Source organism: Equus asinus, chromosome 11 (genome assembly GCF_041296235.1).
Source record: "Equus asinus isolate D_3611 breed Donkey chromosome 11, EquAss-T2T_v2, whole genome shotgun sequence".
In the NCBI taxonomy this organism is placed as follows: Eukaryota; Metazoa; Chordata; class Mammalia; order Perissodactyla; family Equidae; genus Equus; species Equus asinus.
The window spans coordinates 55860544-55884399 of NC_091800.1; the positions used below are offsets into that span (position 1 = coordinate 55860544).

The following is a 23856-nucleotide window of genomic DNA, read 5'->3' on the forward strand; positions in this document are numbered from 1 at the left end:
GAAGAAAAAGAGCTAAAAGGACAAGTTTTCTTTAAATTCTATGTAAATCTCTATTACCCACCCAGAGTGAGCATGCATTTTTTTCTTCCACTACTTTTGTAATAATATTTTTTAAATGGCAAGAAAACAAAATTTTCCAAAATATTTAGGTTTCCAAAACCTAAGCTGTACTCTCTAAAATTTATTATTTTTATCAGATTAAGGGAAATAATTATTTCAGTTGAAAAGAATGCCATACAAACTAGAAATATAGCCCAACATTATTTCAACACTTTTAACATGTCATATAATGTTAGCTCAATACTAAATAATCTTACAAATTACATATACCCAAGCCAAGATCTAATTTTAGGTGAAATTAAGTACAAATTACACAAATATTTATCTGTAAGGATGTTCAAAAGTGGCAGAGGAAAAAGTAAATGTTTAAACTAATTATGGATTACACAGTATTTAGGCCCAAAAGGTATCTGTTAAATGCATGGCACCACAGACGTGGCAAAAATAAATCTGACTGAAGCATTCTGCTGAAATGATTTTGAGAAAGTGAGGAAATGAAAACTACTACCAGATTAGATTTTAGCAGTGTGATTATATAATTTTGCTGTAATTTTATGATAACCTCTATTAAGTAAAAAGTATATAACATGATCAATCAAAATTCCTGCCTTTTCAAAGTAAAAAACTTATTTGAAATCACATGTTTTTCTAAAATATAGTTTCATTTCATATCCAATTTTCCAAATTTTCCATATTTCTTTATAAAAGTATTTTTTTTACTACATTAAGATCTGTCCCTAAATAATTAAGAGAAGACAACAAAATCATTTCATAGCTCTTACCTGTAAGTTAACCAAGGTTCCAAATCGACTAAAATGCTCATTAAGTTTGCTGATATTATTTAATTCTGGAGGAACTTTTCTAAGTTCAAGTTTAGTATTTTCATTTCCAAACTGAACCTTTTTCTGGAAGCCTGGGCTGTTTGTTCTATTAAAATTTGGTCTGTAATAAAAACCAAGTTAATTAATACATTCATTTATAAATCCTGACCTCAATCAAGTACAAAAGAATTAAGTTTTACAATTTAAGTTCAATGTTTTTTAAACTGAAATCACTGGTTGATAAAGAAAATTTAAATTTGCTTCCAAAAAATGAAGCTTCCAAATTAGCAGTCTTCACATTTTCCATGGAAGCCAACTAAGGGTTCCTCTATATCATTTGTAATTTCTACTTCCAATCCACTCCTACTTAAAATTCTTAGCAGGAAAGGTCGTAGTACCCTCTTCCAGTCAATTTGCATTTAACCTTTGTTTCATTTCTGCAAAAGCTAGCTTACTGAATGTATCCTAGTTTAAAATGTTGATTAAAAGCAAAGAATGACTGTCTCAACCTCTTTCCAACTTAAAAAAAAAAAAAATGTCAGAACTACAGACCATACATTTGACACTTGAAAAAAGGACAGAACTGTGGCCCAGAGAGGTTATACTGCTTGCCTTAAATCACAGATTTAAAGGCAGACACAGAATTAGAAGTTATCCATTATTAAATAGATGTTAAAGCTCTAACAGTGCGATCCTGGTCTCTCCTCAAACATGCAAATTTATAAATAAATCATCACACACACTAACGTTCCACTCACTCACCCCTTTGTCTGAAGCCCTCCCTTGACTTCAGTGCCTGTTCACCCTCCCCTAGTCCTCCCAAAAGACTGTCTTCGAGCTCTTCCGGGAACTGCCACGTGCTAAAGCCTCCGCCCAGACCTGACCCACACTTTCTTCCCTAATAATGGGCTCATGACTATATAGGTGGTATTCAACATCTCTAAGTTAAGTGGTGTTTTTTTGGAGGTGGGGGAGGTGGAAGGAGGAAAAACAATAGTTTTCACCACCATACCATTTCTATATGAAAATGCCTTCCAAGTATCAAACAACTAACTTACAAATTTTTAGAAAATAACTTACACTTTAGTTGGGGATTGCCTACAGAACAGAATAATATAAATTTTATTTTGAAAGAAGATACTATACTATCATAACAATACTGTAACTACCGTAAAAAATCATCGCACAATAAAATTCCTCAATTTTCCCTGCCAGCTTACTTATCAAACCAAGTCTTCTTTGTAGGAACTCCAGGGTCCCCAGAACCAATAGTTCTTTTCCTTGACTCTGAATCCACTACTATCCTCATACTGCTTTTATTAGGAGGCTTTTCTGTTTGCAAAGAAAAGAAAAGAAAGCATGGATTAATATTTTCTGTTTATCATAGCTACTTCCGTAAATCCCTATTTAAAAAAACAAAGTTCTGGCTTTTTGTCCAAATACATATTCTAGAAGACAGAGAAATAACTGTACATTCAAATATAGTAATCTAAGGGATTGTAACTTATTTCAAGTTCATTTCATAGCTAACTGAAGAAGAATCAGTAATTCTCACATGTCAAATTAAAATATGACTCTGTAGGCCACTTCTTTGGGGGGTAAAATCCATGTCACTGTTCCCATTTGCCATCGCCCTCATCACAAATAAACAAAAGTACAAATAAATCATCTTGAAGCTTTGAGTTCATAGTTTTGAAATCATACGCACAATCTAAGAGATTCAAAATTTAACACTAATCCAAAGCCCTTTCTTTAAGAATTGGAGTTGTGATTGAAGCGAATTGCTTATTTAAACAGCATATTAACTGGGGCTCGCCCAGTGGCATAGTGGTTAAGTGTGTGCATTCAGCTTCGGTGGCCCGGGATTTGTGGGTTTGGGATCCCAGGCACAGACCTACATACTGCTCATCAAGCCACGCCGTGACGGCATTCCCACATGCAAGATAGGGGAAGACTGGCACAGATGTTAGCTCAGGGACAATCTTCCTCAGGTAAAAAGAGGAAAACTGGTGATGGATATTAGCTCAGAGCCAATCTTCCTCACCAAAAAAAGAAAAAAAAACCCCAACATATTAACATTATAAAAGTATACTTGATTTAAAAATGTAAATATTCAAGATTGAAATACAGCACAAAAAAGCTGCAAATATCTGCTACTATCAACATTTTACATTTAGATGGAGTATGACAAACCTAATTCATTTAACCTGTTATCCCTAAATGACACCAAAATTTAAAACATGCAAAACTTAGTCCACATAGAAAAATATAATTTTAAAATTTGTTTTTTAAAGATGGATAAATTGGTTGTACAAATCCTATTCTTAGAATTTCTAAATACTATTAACTAACAAAAGAACTTAGGATCTGTTCCAGCACAATCTCTCTCATGGCTACAACTATGATCTCCATGCAGGAGATCCTACCTGTCGCTCTATCACACGTGAACTCTGCTCTAAGGACCAGTCTTCAATTTCTAACTTCTTGGTCTTCTCCGGCCATCTTTTGGAAATCCTAGGGATATCTCAAAACTCACTATGTACAAAGGACAAACTATCTTCATATTAAATGTACTTTTTAAATCTTTCTTAAACATTTCTATTCATGAAACTACACCTTTCCCAATCATATTTAACTTCTGACTCTGCCCACATCCCTTCAATTCATCTTGCATGTATTTCCTCTCATTTCCCCCTAAGACAAGTTTGGTACAAACTTGCACTACTTTTGGCCTAGTCTACTGTCCTAACTGGGCTGCTGCTTCCAGATGCTCCTGCCATAAATTTTTCCTATATAGACAGCTACCAAAATCAACATCCCAGAGCCCTGCTGCTTTCCTCCATCTTCAACCTCTTCATCTAAACCAGCACTTCCTTTCAACATTTAAACAAGCTCAAATTACTCCATTTTTAAAAGAAAACTCATAAAACCACTTTCCACTCCAGCTACAGCCTTCTCTCCCTAACCTCACAGCTACTTCCTCAGAGATGTCCACACTTGCTAACTTTGCTTCCTTAACACCCACCCATTCACTAATCCTCCAAAAACTGGCAGCTGCTCCCATTACTGCATTTATCTTGGTCATGCTAAAATCACTGATGCCCTAACTTGCTGCTGAAGCTTAGGAATATATCTCAGCCCTTCTCTTAGTGGACCTCTCAAAAGTATTTAACACTGTCACCTTCTATTTTCAGGACACCCCACCACCTGCTTTTGTCTTCGCCTTTTTGGCTTCATTTTCTCAGTGCCCTATGTAAGGTCTCCTTTCTCTGCCCACTGCTTTAATGTTGGCATTCTCCAGGTTATTTACTTGCACTTTCTAACCTCACTCTACACAATCTCCCTAAGACATCCATTGCCATGGCTTCATTCATCACTTGCAGTGATTCTCAAAGGGAAGAGGGGAGTATCAGAAACACACAAGGAAGGCTTTTGGAATCTATGCCAGTCAGGCTTGCAGCTTTGGGTATGCCTCAATTCCATCTCCCTTTATCTCCTACTATTACTAATGGCACAGAAGAAAAGATTAAGACCACTGTTGTACAGGCTAATGATTCCAAAAGCTGTATTTTCTAGCCAGCTGTCTCTCATAGACCTCAGATTTCAAGATCCTATCTCCCACTGGACATTTCTACTCAAATGCCCCAGGAACACAACAAATTAAACACTTCCAAAACTAAATTTACCTTTCTACCAAATCTGTTCTTCCTCTCAATCATCATCATCATCTGCCCAATTATCCACAGCAGAAACGTGGTTGTCTTTGATTTCACCCTATTACCACCATTCTAAGTCCCACAATCCAATAAGTTACAAGTGTTGTCAGTTCTTTCCACTGAATTTAAAACTTCCACTTGCCATTGTTACTACCCTAATCCAAGCTATCATCTCTTTTCTAAAACTCTTTAAATTGCCTTTAATTGGATTCTCACCTCCTTCCACATCCCTTATTTCCTCTGTTCCAGTCACAAAGTTCTTTCTGTTTCTCAAAAGTTATTATTGGGTCTATGTGCTCTGGCTGACTTATCCTACATGTCCACAGCAGATCAGGTGGAAACACCCAGCATCTAGTATTGGTGACGTTCACAGTGTGAACTGAGGTCTCTTTGTCCAGTTCTGCAAGAGAATTTGTGGTCTTATTCCTGCCTCCCAAGCCTGGTTCAGTGGCCCCTTTGGAGAGTCTTTGAGCTATCCGACATTCCTTTTTACTTTAACTGAAGGTGCACCAGAAGAGGCAGTGGTATGTTTCCCACCCGGGAGTTGTGATGTGTTTGCTCCAACTCATCTGTATTCTCTCAGATTCTCTTTCATTGTTATTTTTTCCAAAACGAAGTGTTAAATACACAAAAGCAAGTTCCTCTTGGTATACAATTAGCAAATGTGTCTATTAGTTATATGTACTACGTTTTTCTCCGAATATCCTTTTAGTAAATTATTTTTCTGCTTAAAATTTTCACCACTGGTTTTGCTGACAGCAAATGGAAAACTACTTCCTACCTATAGCCAATCAAGGGAGTATCTATCAAGTTTCCCACCTCCTTAGAAATATGGAAAGAACAATTATCAGGGCCTCTAGGTCACTTTTATATTAGTAATTCCAAGGCACCAAAGTACCTAAATTTTGTTCATATGTTTAATATGAAATGATAATTCTCCATCAAGTTTAAAGTATGAAACATAAAATTACAATTATCACATGATAGTCTATGGCAAATTTAAATTAAGGCTATCCATAGGCTATTAGAAATGTATAATAATTATATAATGAATATTATAACTTTTTAATTATGTTTCTGTCACAATAGAGGACAGTAGATTTCAAACCAAATGAGCAATAGATGAGAACATTTTGTGGGGAGGAGGACTGACAAAAGATAAGGTAATACAAGTATACGTAATCCTCAATTTAAATGGGTTGCCAAATCTGTTGTCTGCTACATGAAAACAATGTTATTAATGGAGAATATATTCCTAAACCAGATCACAAAAATAGTAAATGATGTATCTAAAGAACAATACTAAAATAATCACTATGCACAATGATTCTATGTGAAAAAGCACTCAAATCCCTAAGCAGGCATACAAAACATTTCTCTCTCAATAGAGCCACTTCCGGTAACTTGTAACTACATCCCTGTGGAGCTGAAATTACTATAACCCCAAGTTCTACATGGTAAGATTTATATGCAAGGGGTTTGATTCTTATTCCTTCTCTTGATCACCAACAAAAAATTGCTCTGACATTGGAATGGGTCTAATAAATACTGATCTCTAGTGGCATATATTTATATATTTATGCCACTCCAAAGCAGCAAGGTAAGAAAGAGATGACGATGTGGGAGGTTCCAGTAAAAGCAAGGAGCATTGGCAAGATGAAAAAAATTGTTCAATAGTGACTCAAAGAAGGCCGAGGTATCATTCTCTGAACTAGCCAGGCAGGAGACTTGGAGGATAAGTAAACACCATGAAGAGCCACAACGTGAAATGGCTACTTTTCAATTACAAGCACTCTTATATCCCTTACATAGAAACTGTTAAAAAGTCTTTTTCCTGTTGTTGCTATTAATGATAGTTATTAGAATGCCTCAAGAAGAATTTAAAAGACATGGGGAAGAGAGGGCATCCACATGAAATGCTATTCTGTGATCTCAAAGAGAATATAAATTAAACTGAACATAAATTAAAATATCCCTTATACCTCCATCACAAAAAAGTTTTTGGAACACTCAAGGTAGACGCTCAGAATCTGAGTTTCCAATGAACAAATTAAAAAATGCAAAGTGTAAGTAATCACAGGTTACTAAACCACATTAGGTATTGACTGTTACTTATTTAAATAAGTTGGGTTTTTATTCACGACTGATGAGGCATTTTGTTTTTTTACTAGGGAAAAAAGACAGCAAGGAAAGATTGAAAAGAAATGAGATTTCTAAGTTGAAGTAGTTAGGGAAAAAGATATATTTTTATTGGTTGGCCTACATAATATTTTCTGTTGTGTCTGACAGTCCTTCACTTCCCTGTATCAAATGCTCCATCCTTCAAATTAATGTGAACTCTCTCCCTCCTCTGAACCTTCATATCAGTTTGCACCTCTAGTATAGCACTTTTACTGCCCTAGCTTGTAACTGTATCAGTCTAAACTCTATCTTCTTCCGTTTAGAAATTTTATCAAGTCTGTCTCCTTAAGAAAATTTTATAAGCTAATGAGTCACTTCCTAAAATATAATTCTTTTATTATAAGCAAACCAATATCAAATTCTAACATGTCAACAGTAAATAAGGGTAAAATACATCTTAAGCACCAGTTTGTACAGCTAATTTTATTATCCAAACTACAAAAGAATCTACCTTTAGGAATTAAAGTATTCCTCTCAAGAGTTTAAATGAACCAATTAAGACTGCAATGATAGAAAACACCCCCAAAAAGCTACCTTAAAAAAATAAGTACTTCTGGGAAATTTCCTTCCCTTGGATGGTAGAATAAAGTGTCACCAATACCACAAACAGGGAACCACACATTACCTTTTCTCTCATAGGAGACAAAGGATCCAAGGAATAAACATAATCATCATCCCTTACACAACCCCAATAAACACAGAACCAATTGTTCTTTACAGATGTTTTGCCACTGTTGATGTTATGAAAATGATAAGAGAAGATTAATCATAGTACCTCTGGGTGGCAAATCCATATCCCCTGATGTTAGTCCTATCAAGTTAGGCCTTTGTGCATGCACTCTGTGTCTATACATAGGTCTTGAAGTGTTTGTTATGCTTGGGGCTTCAGGATTGTAGCCATCTGTGTCATATGTATCTGGTAATACAAAAACTGTAATTAAAAAACAATTATAAAACTCCATTTGGTAATTTTTTATATTGATAACAGAAAAAGTAAACTAATATATTATTAAATAATGTTTTATATGTATTAAAAATTTAGTTTTACAATAAAAATGTCAATAAAAAGAAAATATAACTTACTTTTTAAAAAATTGTAACTAGGACTTCTACTTAATGTACATTCATCATGTCTACATTTTATTCTATATAATTTTAGTGAGAAAAAAAGACCTGATAGAGCAATTCATTCTGTAGACATTTTTAAATTCCTCATCTAAAACTCTTCTCTAAAACTACATTATATTATGAATACAGAGAGGGCCAAAACTGCACCTGCAGTAAAAAGAGAGGGTGGAGCAGGAGGAGGCTGGTGATGAATGCCAGTTGTTACTACAGTGGGAACAGAACTGGTTGCAGAGTTTGGGGGAGCATCCATGCCAGATGGCTGCAAAGGAGGAAGAGGAGGTGGTGGTCCTGTCAAAACCAAAGAATAAGAAATATCATCTGAAAGCAAACAAATAAAATAAGTTATTGTACATTCAAGCATGATGTTCTCATTTATCAAACTACAATATCTACAAACACCAAGCTCTTATAACTATATTAGTTTCCTAGGGAAAAATATCTTTTTAATGTATTCCAAAACAGGTTTGTCTTACTTAAGCTATAAAGAACTACAGGCAGCTGGGATTCATCAAGGACGTGCATAATTCAGGGCCACTCCAAACCATAGTAAACCATAGATTTGACATAGCCTGCAAAGTGGGGGCAAATTCCAAATGCAAGTATCTTGCTCTTAGTTTCTAGCAGGCATTTATAGGATTACTTTAGATACTTTTAACAAAAGCAAGCATCAATGTATTAATTTTTTAAAAAGACTATGAATAGGTAGATACTACGTACAAGCAAACAAAAATATTTACTTACCTGTGACAGGTGGCAGACTGGGTGGTAATGGGCCTGGCGGAGGCACTGGGGGTCTCAGATTCACAGGTGGAGGTGTAAGAATTGGTGGAGGTGGGGGAAGCCCAGGAGGAGGTGGTCCTTCAACAACAGGAGGCTGTGCTGGGAAAGGCAGCATACCAGGAAGATTCACATCTTCTACAACTACTGGGTCACTTCCATGATCAAAAGGGCACATGTCTCCTCTCATACAGAAACCCTTTTCTGTGAGGAAGAATAGTTAGAAACAAATATGAAAAGTGCTATACATATTAATTTTCGATGTCAACGAAAGATATTTAAAAACAGGAATATTTTAAATATTGGGCAAGTATAATTAACTATATGACAAGAGCTATCTAATTTCCAGTAATATAAAATATTTATCAAGTGACAATGTATCTAATTTACACACTAAAAAAACCCACCAAATTAAAATGAGTACATCTAGCTAGCAACATGATATAAAACTTATATGTATTTTTGTCATTAGAAATTTCTTTCATTTAAATCTCTCACTTAAAACTTTAAGTATATTACAACTACAGCTTTAATACAATCTCCAAATTTTTTACAGCAAACCCTAAGAGTCTTCAATTCATTTATAAAATTTTTACATAGGTGATATTCACATTTCTAGGTTCCACTTCCATGCCAATAAAAACCATTTGTTTCTAAAGAATTGAGTTTTGTCAATAATGTTTCAATAGAAGATTGCCTGATAAATAACTCAGTAGATATTACTCTTGTTCAGTATATATTAAGACTTAAATGAAAATAAACACTATCTTTAAATTGCTATTCCATAGTCAGTGGTGACTAACAAAGGTTTCAATAATATTGAGGAATTCATGAAGTGCTTAAGACTAATTTCCCACTATTTCCAATAGGTTAAGTCTTTGAATAACTGTGTGCAACCTAAATTTACAGAATTTAGTCAGCTGGAAATATTAATTCGATACTTCATGAAAGAGTTGAAAGACTTACCATCATAGTCTCTACAGCGTTTCTTTGGCATCGGTGGTCTTACATATGAATTATGGTCCACTTGGTCTTCATGAAATTCAGACCAACTTTCGGTAGTGTTATTACCATGATGAGTAGGAGCAATTACTGTAATAGTGCTGCTCAAAGTAGGTACAGGGTAGTGGCCAGATGAAATATTAGGTACCGAAGAGACTGGAGTATAATTGTTTTCTAATGGATCTGTTCGATCCAGGTCGTATTTAGGTTTTACCAGATCCCTTTCTGCAACAAAATATAAATGACTTATAAAACTACACTCTATTAAAAACAACCATGTCCCAGATCTAAGAAATAGTGATATTTTTACTAAACAGAGAAAATGTTCAAATTTTACACAATCTACCTTTGCTTCTAAAAACTAATCAATGAATACACAATATTTCAAGATAAACTATTTCTTTTCAATATGACCCAAACTATAAAATCACACATAAAGTTGCTGTAATGAGTTTTTTCTTGAAGTTCTGTTTATGGAAGAGATTTTTTATTTTCTTCATTACAATGTTAGTATACATAACTTCAGCCCACAAAACAAAATATTTAATAAAAGTACGGTTATTTTTTCTGTGATAAATATTTTTAGTGGTTATCCATCTAAAAATCCCAGCATGGCTTTTTATAGCGAACACTACTTGTTAAAGATGAGAATGGATGAGCAAAGAGGAAGAAAAAGGAGTTCATATTAAACACGAACAATAAAATTAAATGGGCTGTATACAGTCCCAAGGGAAGAGAAAAGGTATTAAGGAGATTAGTTAAGTGAAGCAATGGGCAGAGAGGCCTAGTACACTTAGATCACAGGGGGAAAATCTCTAAGAGTAATAGAAGTACAGGGCTTATACAAAGGCCATAAATATTATTTCCTAAAGGCTAAAGGTGACTGTACACCAAAGGCTGTAAGGGTAGTAAAAATCTAAGCTTTAGTAAAGGTGTTTTACTCAAAGCTGTTTTAGCTGCTTTACTGCCTGCAATATCTTCCTTTCAATAACACATAGTGGAAGAAAAATTATACATGATGGAAATGATATGCTCTTACAAATATACACATCTGAAATGAAAATTTTTAACTTTTCACAGTTCTGAGGTATAACTGATATATAATATACTGATCATATTTAAAGTATACAATTTAATGAATTTTGATCTACATATACAACTGTGAAACCAAACATCACAATCAAAATAATGTACATACTGTACATACTCATTACCCCCAAAAGTATCTTTGTTCCCCTTTATAATCCATCCCAGGCAACCACTGATTTGTTTTCTGTCATCATAGATTAGTTCGCATTTTCTAAAATTTTATATACATATATACTCTTTTTTGTCTGGCTTCTTTCTCTCAGCATAATTATTCTGAGATTCATTTATTCTGTTGCATGGATTAAAGTTCTTCCCTTTTTATCCATTGTATGGGTACACCACAATTTGTTTATCCATTCACCTACTGATAGACATTTGGGTTGTTTCTAGTTTTTGGCTAGTACAAACGAAGCTGCCATGATCATTTGCGTACAAGTCTTTGTTTGTGTGGAAATACACTTCCACTTCTCTTAGGTAAATACCTAGGAGTGGAATGGCTGAGTCACTTGGTTTGACATTTTCAAGATACTGTCAAAGTGTTTTCCAAAGAGTTCCAGTTTAGCTTCATCCTCACCAACACTGGATAAAGTCAGTCTTTTAAATTTTAGCCATTTTGATGGGTGTACAGTGGTAATTCATTGTGTTTTAATTTGCATGAAATAAAATTTTTTAAAGAAATTTTTAAAAAGCATTTTCTTGGACCACAAAGTACATGAAAATAGAAAAAACGAAGACAACATTGATAAAATTAAAATAATTTTTTAAACTCACAAATGAGTTTTTTCATAATAAAAGAATGCCAACCAAAATATACATATATATGGATTATTTACCCCTGCTTCGTGTTCTGCTTCTGCTTCTAGTCCTGCTTCTATCCCTATCCCTGTCACGAAGCCTCTCTTTACTCCAACTTCGACTCCGACTCCTGCTGTAACTGCGACTTCGCCCTCGTCTTCTATTGTACCGGTCTCTGTATGAATCTCTTCGAGGAGGGTTTCGATCATAATCTCTTTTGCGAGAACGATCATCTTTTTTCCTCTCATCACGACTTCTAAAGAAATATATGATCACTTATATATAAATAATTAAGAGGATACAGGAAAAACCCTAATTAAATGCAAAAGTCATATTTAATTCTTGTAACATCATGATTCTTTATGCCACCATCAGATTACAAATATAGGAAACTCAACTGAAAAATGGAACGCTCTGTTTAAGTACTCTAAAATCCCTTTAAAGAAAAAAACTCTTAAAGTCTTAATCCTCAGTCTTATACACAAAGGCACCTATACATTTAAGCATCTGTACATATGTCTTACAACATATATTGTCTTGTACATACAGTTTCATACTTATAGACAGGTATCACATGCATTGCACGTAAATGCTTTTGAAGCCTTAGTGGGAAAAATAATTTATTATTAATGGGAAACTGGGCAAAAAAGGTCTCACAGTACGATTTCACTGGAATTTGAAGTTAGGAATACAAGTAATAACAATAACTAATATATGCCAAGCACTGTTCTAAATCTCACTTCCAGGACCTACAAATTTAACCTACATACTCTTGGTAGAAAAGGACTGAGTTACACTTTCCTAGACCAATAAAAGTGTAGGTATTACTTGCTCCTATACAAGGATAATCAAGTCTAAACACTCCTAATAAAAGATAGCCAATGTCTAAACACTGAACGTGGATCAATGAATCAATCACCTATTTTCTCTGTATCGAGAGCTTGACTGGGGAGGACTGTGATTTAGCCTTCTAGAAAACTTCTTCTCTCGCTCTTCCTCCTTCGTGATCTGATATACAAAGAAAAGAGTGTATAAGTTTAGCAACAGTTATTCCTCGCCATGTTACTAGTATTTCAGTGACTTTATTGATATTAAAACATAGAAGTAAAACGGTTTTCTTCTAAAAGCATTCAAACAAAATAAATTTCTCTTCCAAGTATAATCTTTTAATTTAACCATAAAAAACAGGCTTGCTCAAAGTTAAACGGTAAAAAAACTCATAAATGCTTATCTTAAGATAACAGTGGTGAGAAAACATTTTCAGCAAGTGTCCTCATTTTAACATAATTAGTGGAAAGCCAATTTTAATTTCTTCCTTCAGAAGTCCAACATACATTCAAGTTTTGGTTTCACGGATTTGGTCTGGCACCAATCATATTAGGGAATATAGAAGAACGCATTAAAACCAACCAAGTCATAGAAAAAGAGAACATCTGAGAAAACAACATACAAGGTCAAATAGTTCTCCAGTTTCTCATAGTACTATGGCAGCCATATATTCCTCTTTCCTAGGAGGGGCCTCCATTCATACTACATAATTAATAGAAAGCAGCCCTGGAAAATATTCCTTTGATTCCCTTGACCAATTTCTTAGCCAGACTCTTCCACGCTATGAAACACTGGTTTCATAGGACATTAATAGGTGTTACTAGAAAAAAAGGATTTAGAAGACAAACAAATTCAGGAAATAATGAACATGTGGTCTCTGTAAATAAGATAGGGCTCAAGATTTTGCAGTTTTAGTAAGAACTCTAAGATATCCCGACGCAAGTAGTCCAAGTACAGTATAAATACATCCCAGTTTATACCAGTTGTTCCAGCATCCCTTTGGGTAAGAGCCTCTCAGTGTCAAGTGACCCACATTGGATTATAAAGTAAATGGAAATCCTATCAAAAGACCAAACTCTGAGGAACCGAGCTTAAAAGCCTTCTTTTAACTGTTTGCTTTTTTCTTCTTGTAAATACTTTTCTTCTCCTCTTCTCACCCACTTCATCCCCCCTGCCAAAAAAATCTGGGTACAAATAAGACCTTTCTGATGGACTTTTTCTCTCCTATCCGCCTCAATGCACTCTTGCAAGTAATTTCTGTTAACAGATCAACATATTCCATAGCATATACCCAACTGGGAACTTTTACACACCCACAGCATTTTAAATCCCAACCGTCATCTGACACTTCGACACTTCCAAAAGATCAGGGCTAAATATCCTTCACAATTGGTCAAGAAAACTGGTGAAACATTATATTAACAGATCTAAGACTAAGCCTTCACCACTAACTCATTTGGGGGTAAGACTTCTTACTGCTTCTCAAACCAAGAGCTCATGATTTACTAAAGATTTTTTAGAATTAAAATATAATTTGTAATAGCAAAAATCTGGAACCAACCCAAACTTCCATCAGTGGGCATAACTTAAAACTTTGTATGTCTCTATGGAGCATAAGCAGTTACCAAAACAATAACCGTCACCCCTTTCTGCTTTACTAACAGAATCTCTATACTGTTAGGTATGAAATATGCACTGTTATAAACTTATTTCTGGTCTTTCCCTACAGATAGACAGGATGGGAGTGTTTTACGTGTATGTGTAACTATACACATATTCATGTGCATGTGTTCAGATATACAGAGAGAAAAATACATTTTAAAAAATGCATTTGGGAATTATTATATAATACTATATATGTATACATAGTTACATAATACATATGTATCACTTATATAATCAGGAAAAAAAATAGTATGAGGGAAAAAAAAAAAAGGTCACAACCACAACCACATCTCCCACCACATAACAATCTCTCAACAGTAACAACTACTACCAATTTTTGAGAACCTACTATGTGCCACACACTCTGCCAAGTGCTTTACAGACATTATTTGACTATTCCTCACAACAACTCTATAATATTTCCATTTCACAGCTGAGTAAACTAAGGCTCAGAAAACTAATGTTTTCAAGGTCACAAAACGGTCTGGTAAGGCCAAAATTTTAACCAAGATTTATCTGACTTAAAGCTAGGCTAACCACAGAAATATAATAGCTATACTGTCAACATTTTTGCTGGAATTACAATCTTTAAACATCAAATTGAGGACATCTGAATTATCATATGATTATGAAACAAGAATGGTAATTTTGTATAAAAGGTAAAAACTTCAAAACCTCTTAAAAGTATGAAGTCATTCCCATTGCCCTGTGAAGGTCCTTTTATTTGACTACCTTAAAAATAGTTTCTCACAAAATGCATATAGGACAAAAGCAAACAGATCTACTGTCAATCTAATTATTTTCATAGAACAGAGATAATCAGAGTCTATAGCTATAAGATACTGTGCAGAAAAGAGTTAAAAGCAAGCCTGAGACTGTTATCCTTAGAAAGTCCTGCTTGCAAGGTAGGCTGTTTGCTGGTGTCTGCAAATTTTGATTTCTGGAGGGTTCCCCTCATTCCCTGATAATAATAGCTTGCTATGCCTGAACTGTTTAAGTAAACAATATGGTTTAGGCTAAACATCTGCTTTCCTCCTGGGAATCTGGAAATTTGGTACATACTATGTAGAAGGTATCTATGTGACCAGCCTTAAATAAAAACCCTGGGCACTGAGTCTCTAACCAGCTTCCCTGGTTCACACATGTTGTCACTACTTGTTAAGAGCCTCCTGTGTGATTCTATTGGGAGGGGTCTCTGGAAGCTTATGCCTGTTTTCTCCTAGACTTCACACCACGTGCTTTTTTCCTTTTGCTGATTTTGCTTTGTATCCTTCTGCTGTAAGAAATCACAGCCATGAGTACAACTATATGCTGAGTCCTGTGAGTGCTCCTGGTGAAATCATCAAACCTGGGCATGGACTTGAGGACTCCAAACAGTTACAGAAAATAAAATCAGTTTAATTATTCCTTATATGTTTTTAAAGAACATGTAAGGTTTATCACAAATCCTTACCTCTTCTTTTTTTATATCTTTTTCTTGGTGCTGAAAAAACTCTACCTTTAAGCTTCCTGATGATGGCTGCTCTGGGGGAGGTAGATAACTCTTTGTATTCACAGCATCGAAAAGTTTTTCCACGAATATCTGTGTCTCTAAAAATAAAACCAAAAACCATAGATCAAAAGACTTTTGCTAAGATACTAATTCTCCACTTCTACACATCAGACTTCTATATGATGAAATATACCTTTACTTTTACAAATCTGGAAGTTATATTACCAATTGCTTCCTAACCAGTATGCCATGGCACAAGTCTTATGGTAATACTGATCCACTCAATTTTAGGGTGTTAGGGAACAGAACAGCCAGAGCCTCTAGTCTAGTTACTTCTAGCCATAACTAGTCTCCATGTACTCCCTCAGTGTGCCAATTACAAATACTATCATTATCCACATGTTGGCAAAGTAAAAAAAGTTGAGAAGCACTGTGTCAGACAACATTCAAAGTAGTTTCCCAAACAGTTCTAGCTTTAAATAAACATGCATTCAGTCATTTTCTTACTCTCTTAAGAAAAAACATCAGCATGGTTTAAGAAAGAGTGTAAGGACATTAATGATAGAAAAAGCTTCCATTATAAATAAGCTATGGATATACCCAGTGATAATACTGTTTGTTCAACTTTGTTACAATTAGAGCCTGTCTCTTACTGAGTTCCTTTAATATGCTGTAGACAATCTTATTTTAAATAACTAATTAAAATAAAGTAGTATTTTTAAACCAAAGATCTTACCTTTTTGAAGAAATACATCCAGTTGATCAATACATAATGCCTTTAACTCTTTTTCACTTTTGTCTTTCTTTACCAAAGCGAGAACATATTTTGCTAGGGCTGATGGATCTGCATCACAGCTGAAAAAAAAACAACGTTGAAGGAAATTTAGCCATAAACAATTGCACATTCTGCAAATTCCAGCTACAAATTGATTTAGTTGGTATGATAAATAGTTAAGCGAGTTAATATATGTAAAAAGCACCTGGCTCATGGAAGGCAATGAAGAAATATAAGTTCTTCTCTCTTACATTAATATACTTTACACAGTATATGTAATCATCATTCAGTATCTTCCCAAATATATACTAATATGTATTACAAGCTCAGTAGGCTTTTTTATTAAAAATGGAAGTCATAACAAATTATAAATAATATCAACACATCAAAAAACTTATATAATTAGTGTAGTAATACTAATAAATACCAAATACCAATAAAATACCAAAAGGCTTTTTTCCCTCCAGAACTAGACAAATCATAGCCAGTAAAACCCTGAGAGAAAGGGCAATAAAGGAAAATTTGAAAACACACCACACAGTATATTAACAACAGAAAAGAAAGTCAAGAAATAGACCTAAATATACATAGAAATTTAGAATTTATAAAAGTGGAATCCAAATCATTGAGGAAGACATAAACTGGGTAATAAATGATACTGATATTGAGATATTGGTAGTTATCTTTTAAAAAACTAAATTGCATCTGCAACTTATTCTGTATATCACAATAAATATAAAATTGTAAAAACATGAAGCCATTAAAGTATTAGAGGCAAAACAAGAAAGAGTTATTTTATATCTCTAGAGTAACGAAGACTTTTTGAATTATGACAGAAAATCCATATACAGCAAGAGTAATCTGACAACACAAAAAAAGCAAAAATTTTAGAATGAAAAAGTCCAAAGACAAATGAGAAAAAAGCTCAAGCAGTTTAACCCATCACAAAAGGAGAATTTCCTAATACACAGATTTTCTACCCATTAATAAGACCAACAGCATAAGAGGAAAAAAGACAAAGGGTATGAAAAGATACTAATCAAAAAAAGAAAGAAAAATGACTCAGAGATGAGAAAAATGACAATCTCACCCATAAGAGAAATTCAAACTTCAGCTATATTGAAATATAATTTTTAGGTTATAAAGTTGGAAAAATCTAAGAATATGAAAATAAATCCTGGAGATAAGACTACGGGGAAACAAGCAGTTTTCATATATTGTGGCTGCTGCGAGTAAACTGGCAGCCCCTAGGGTATGGCAGTATCAAGGTCACAAGTGCAACCCACCCAGCAATTCTACTTTCTATGAATTTACTTTACAGATATACTTACATGTCCTAAATGACACGTATACAAGTTATTCATTGTCACAACTGATTTAAAATCAAAAATGTGCAAACATCCATTTACAGAGGACTGGAAAAAGAAATTATACTAAATCTATACAGCAAAAAGACACAAAAAAAGTAAGGAAGTTTTCATATCATGGAGAAATGTTCATATTAAGTTTAAAAATGTAGAGAAAAAATAGTATAGCAGGTTACCATTTCTGTGGGGAAAAAGGAGAAATTATATATTTGGATTTGCTTACATTTGAATAATAAATATGTGGAAGTATAAACAAATAACTATGGTTTCTTGTTGGGGGGAGTGGGAACTAAGTGAAGGAGGAACAGGGTCAGAGAAAAAGTTTCCAGTGCCTGAACTATGTCCACCCAATTCAAAAAACCAGCTAATTGTTGTTCATCTAAACTAAAATTGTTACCTATTTAAAGATCATTTTACAAGTTAGGGTAAGTAACAATAAAATGATAGCAAAAGCTAATCACTAACATTTACTGAACACCTAGTTTGAGCCAAACTGCACTCCATACTTTACATACTATATTTAGCTCTCATATACTGAGGAAGAAATTGAGGCTCAGAAAAAAAGCTAAGGTAACTGCCCAAGTCTATGCGGAAGTTAGCAAAAGAAACAAGGTTAAATTTAAATGTCTTACTCCAAAGTTCACACTCTTAACCACTACAGTAGATTCCCTCTTACAATGAGCTGCCCAAAAACCCAAACCTCCAATTTACTTATTGCTATACTTTGTCACAACCACCAACTCCCTATCCATCCAATGACTCCTAGTAAAAACCCCCCACAATGCCTCCACCTCCCTATATCCTTAGTTGCTGTCCAAGGCACAGTTCCTCTAACTTACCTCCTCCTGTACTAATTTTCAAAGTCTATTATTTCAAGGGACCTCTAAACTCCTCCTCAACCATATCTGCCTCACTTTCCTTCCACTATTCTATATCACGAGCTTGGCAAAATCCCAACCTAGAATCAACCTCCCAGCTTACATTTAATTTTCTAGCTTGCTGGCATAAAACAATAGCTTAGTTTCGTGCCAATAATATAAATGATGCTCAGTTAGGTTTCTAAGGATACTGAGGACACAAAAAAGGCTGAACAATCACAACTTTAAAAAAGGACGAAGAAAAATATTAGGGAGTCATAATAGGGAGAGATGACTACGAAAGAGCAGGGCGAGGGTGGGGCAGGAGAGGATAACTTAATAATAGTTCATCTGAGGAAAAACAGATACATACAAGATATATTTGACATAGCATCCTTTAATTAATTTTTATTGCTCTTTATTGTGACAACTGTTAGCAATTTTTTTTCAAGATTTTTTTTTTTTTTTTGAGGAAGATTAGCCCTGAGCTAACTACTGCCAGTCCTCCTCTTTTTGCTGAGGAAGCCTGGCCCTGAGCTAACATCCGTGCCAATCTTCCTCTACTTTATATGTGGGACGCCTACCAAAGCATGGCGTGCCAAGCAGTGCCATGTCCACACCCAGGATCCGAACCAGCGAACCCCGGGCAGCTGAGAAGCGGAGCGTGTGAACTTAACTGCTGTGCCACCAGGCCGGGCCCTCTTTTAAAGATTTTATTTTTCCTTTTTCTCCCCAAAGCCCCCCGGTACGCAGCTGTACATTTTTAGTTGTGGGTCTTTCTGGTCGTGCTACGTAGAATGCCGCCTCAGCATGGCCTGATGAGCAGTGCCATGCCCATGCCCAGGATCCGAACTGGCAAAACCCTGGGGCACTGAAGCGGAACATGTGAACTTAACCACTAGGCCACGGGGACAGCCCCCCTTCTTTTTTTTTTTTTTAAAGATTTTAAACAATTTTAACTCTAACAATAATAAATACAAATAGAGATTCCACATGTTCTACCAAAAGTTCAAATGCTAGAATATTAATAAAGAACCTATAAACATTAAAGCTAGAAAATACTGCCATATATTCACTAAAAAGTCTTAATTTCTACACATATCTGGAATGTAACAGTTCTACAAGAGTATAGCAGTAACATATGTCACTGAATCAAAATGTACATCTTGGGGGCCAGCCCCGGGACAGAGCGGTTATAGTTCTGTGCACTTTGCTTTGGTAGCAAGGGTCGTGAGTTTGGATCCCAGGTGTGGATCTACTCCACTCATCAGCCATGCTGTGGAGGCATCCCACATACATAGTGCAGGAAGACTGGCACAGATGTTAGATCAGGGTTAATCATCCTGAAGCAAAAACAAAAGAGGTTTGGCAATGGATGTTGGCTCAGGGTGAATCTTCCTCACATAAAAAAAGTACATCTTAAAGACAGTGGACAGCTTTGCTTGCAGAGTAGAAACACCTATGGAAAACTTGACTGCAAATGAATCAACAGGACTAATTCAACCATCTGTGGTTGGCTTAGTTTTATAAAGGCTATACTATCAGATAAACCTGACAGTGTCATAGTTGAGAACTACTCTATTAAGGAGCCATTATACCATTTATCATATGCTGTTAAGACTCCCTAGTATCCAGCATTGTGATAACAACATGTTCAAATTCTTCACTCCTCCTTTCAAAAGGGAGAGCCCAATTCCCCACCCCTTAAGAATGGGCTCAATTTAGTGACTAGCTTCTAAACAAATAGAATATGGCAAAAGTGTCTGACTTCTGAGACTAGGACATAAAAGGCATTGTGGCATCCTCCCTGCTTTGCTCTCTCTCTGTAATCACTTATTCTAAAAAACTCAGCTGCTAGGTTCCATGGACACTCAAGCAGCGTTATGGAGAGCACCATGTGGCAATGAAACAAGGGCTCCAGCCAACAGCCAGGGAGGACTGAGGTCTCTTGCCAGTAGTCACATATTAGTGAGCTTGAAAATCGATTCTACAGCTCCAGTGGAACCTTGAGAAGACTGCAGCACTGACTGACAGCTTGACCACCATCTCATGAGAGACTGTGAGCTACAAATACCCAGCTAACCTGCTCTTAAATTCCTGACCCACAGGAATAATAAATGTCATGAGATGATAAACGTCTCCTGTGCTACTAAGTTTCAGTGTAATTTGTTAGTAATCATAAATCAATTTTTCCCATAAATCTATTTCCATTTATTTACAAAGACGTGAAGCAGATTATAACCTAAACAAGAAGAAAGAAAAAAATTTCATTTCAATGGTACATGGGAGATTTTAAAAAACTTTTTCCTTGATACTTATTTCAATATACTTACACCAACAAATTTTATTTTAAATACAGACAAAACAATTTATGGTAAATTAATTTTTTCATGTTTTACTATAACGAACATGGAAAAATTAGATCTGTAATGAAATAAGTATGAAGAAATGGGATAATAACCTTATGATGTTTCTATAGATATACCTGTATCTGGTAATCTGGTAATACTGAGAGACCATGAAACAATATTCATGTTAGGTAAACTGAACAAGCACAATCAACTCAACATTAACCTAACTAGACATCAAGCTAAACATACTTCAGCTTACTGGAAATCACTGGGATACATAACACTATCACTGTGTTATACTGTTTCATTGCAATTGTTGTTAATAAATAAATTCAGAGTCTTTACATTGAGTCCAAATGCTACAATTTGATTGAAAATTGGTTTAATAATGGTCTTTCTAATGACTTAACTGTTACTTTACATTTCTCTTAACTAAGTACCAAATCTACTCCATTCCCTCCCGATTATCTTTTAAATAGGACAATTTAAAAGTGAATTAAAATGTTAGCAGCTAAAAATGTGGAGAAAGATCTTTGTGATTTTTGTAATTATTATGGTCTACAGAGTACAGTTTTTTGGGGGTTTTTTTTGCTGAGGAAAATTCTCCCTGGGCTAACATCTGTTGCAGATCTTCCTCTTTTTGCTTGAGGAAGACTGACCCTGAGCCAACAATTGTGCCAATCTTCCTCTATTTTGCATGTGGGTCACAGCCTCAGCATGGCTGCCGACAAGTGGTTCCCACACCTGGAAACCAAACCCAGGCAGCCAAAGCAGAGCACACTGAATTTAACCACTAGGCCATGGGGCTGCCCCTAGACTACAGTTTTATAAAATGGAAAGACAGAATTCTTCAACAATCTCTGCTCAACATCTTCTACAGGAAGCAGTTCGAATTTGATCAAGAACCAATAAAGGCTATAAAAAATCAACTACCATACACAAAAATTCTAAGTGCCTGAAATAGTCTGAAAGGCAGGTTACTTTTTAAAATTTGTTAGATTGCAAATTATATAGTAGAAGAAAGGTTTTATACATTGACATTTAATAGCAAAACAGCAAAGTGCATTTCGAGGTAATTTTTCTTAAGTCCTATAAGAAGTCATTTCACTTTTATTTCAATGTTTTTGAAAACAAAAAAGAGGTATGTACTTGCAAATTACAGCTGCAAGTATAAAATATAATTTGAGCCACTGAACTTTAATAATATACCAAAATGTTATGGACCAGGGAGAGAAGGTAAAAATATGTCCTCTTCTCTATTTGTCTTAATTAAAAGTGGAAATGCTACTTCATCTGAACATCTAGCAATGAAAACCTGCTATGCAAAAGAAATGAACTCAAAATATTTCAATTACCTAATCAAAAGAAAAGTATATTCAGACAGTAAGGGGTTAGTTATTTTAAAAAACTGTCTCCATGGAAAGCAAGATTGTTCATGAGGTACTTTACTACACCAGTTCACTGCTGATGATAGGTTTGTGACTTGAATGATACATATCTTGTCAGAGCTAGACTTTACTCTCTAATATACTACCAGCATTCTGGAAATGTAGGGCTGAAATCTCGCAGATCAGGGAGACAGAAAAAAAGAACCAGATTTTGAAAATGTTCAAGGACAAAAAAATAATACTGATAGAGTGAGAGATTTCATTCTTACCTTAGAAAACAGGCTGAATTCCCACTGATTCTATGTTCCATAAGTATTTCTTAGCCCACCGAAAACATAATCTGCCAATAAAGCATGATTCTGACCACAGAATGCTCCCCAACTCCTACTACCCTTCTATGTGTGTGGGGTTGGGGGCACAAAGAAAGAAAACCAGAAACTACAAAACAAGGAAGGTATGAGACATGACTTACCAACAGCACTAGTGGAAGGTGGGGTCGAGGGCAAGCAACTAAGTATTTTAATTAACAAAAGTCAAACAAGATATAGTGTGATATGGTTGGGGGAAAACAAATCATAAAGATGCAATAAAATAGAAAATTGAGAACCAGAAAGGAAACAGGGCAGCTCTCCTATGCAGCAGATAGTGCCACTGCTTTCACTTCTAAGGTACCACCTTTTATAAATACATAAACAAACTCAAACAGATTCTTAGAAAATGACCAGAATGGTAAATGGATGTTATTATCAGATAGCTTACTAGGGATTTTCAGCCTGGAAAATTGAAATAGCAGAGAGAACTTAGTAGGTTTTCAAAAAGTGAAGGGCTATCACAAGGAAGATTACATTTGTGCCATATGTCCTCCACGGGATATAATTAGAGCCAGTAAGTGGAAGCAATGGATTTTGGTTTAAAATAGAGATGAACTTTCTTAATAATCAGAGGCTCCCAAAGGCTGAATAAACTGTCTGAAAGAAAGTGAGTTCTCCATCATTAGCACAGTTTCAAGTATAAGCTGAACAGCCCCTGGCAGATAAGCACTGGATTGAATAGTAAATCCCTCACAAACCTGAAAGAGTATAACCTTTAGGTTTAACTTTATTCATGGGATATTGTACAGATACATGAAATATAGGATAATACAGTATCCTTTTCAATTACTGATCTATAAATATCAGTAATATTTTTTAATTACATTACACTTTAGATAAAAAAATACACTATAGAAGATAGTCTTAGCAAAAATATATCAAAATCCCAAAATAGAACTTTTTCCTCATAGCCTCTGCACCTAACACAGTATCAGAGACAGAATAATGAGAGAGAGAGAGAGAGAACATATGTACAAATCTAGCTCACTAGATCAGTACCTCATTTTTGTCAGAGACTCACTCTTTTTCATCTTTATAAAGTTCTGAAAATAAAAGTTTATATTATCTTCCAAATTTACATTCATCTTTCAAAAATATTTAGTAAGCACCTCCTATGTCAGGTACTGTTCTAGATCCTGAGGATACAACTTTGGAAGAAATAAAGTCCCTATCCTCACAGAATTTACACTGGA

General features: G+C 35.0%; 1 protein-coding gene across 16 annotated transcripts in view; it reads right to left on the minus strand.

Moving 5' to 3' along the window:
• Positions 1-23856, minus strand: part of RBM26 (RNA binding motif protein 26) — an 87756-nt gene that overhangs the window by 43599 nt on the left and 20301 nt on the right. For 6 of the 16 annotated variants that reach the window (XR_011506616.1, XM_044779835.2, XM_014862932.3 and 3 more), the window contains exons 2-11: positions 16291-16409; positions 15516-15652; positions 12489-12577; positions 11608-11825; positions 9650-9910; positions 8648-8887; positions 8054-8224; positions 7554-7709; positions 2102-2213; positions 843-1002 (exon numbers count right to left, since the gene is read on the minus strand). Coding sequence is in view for 15 of the 16 variants with exons in the window: in XM_044779835.2 (XP_044635770.1) it covers positions 843-1002; positions 2102-2213; positions 7554-7709; positions 8054-8224; positions 8648-8887; positions 9650-9910; positions 11608-11825; positions 12489-12577; positions 15516-15652; positions 16291-16409 (1663 nt within the window). In the remaining variant the exon portion in view is untranslated. The remainder of the gene's footprint in view (positions 1-842; positions 1003-2101; positions 2214-7553; positions 7710-8053; positions 8225-8647; positions 8888-9649; positions 9911-11607; positions 11826-12488; positions 12578-15515; positions 15653-16290; positions 16410-23856) is intronic. The other 10 variants (XM_014862935.3, XM_070520031.1, XM_014862934.3 and 7 more) reach the window with 3 other exon arrangements.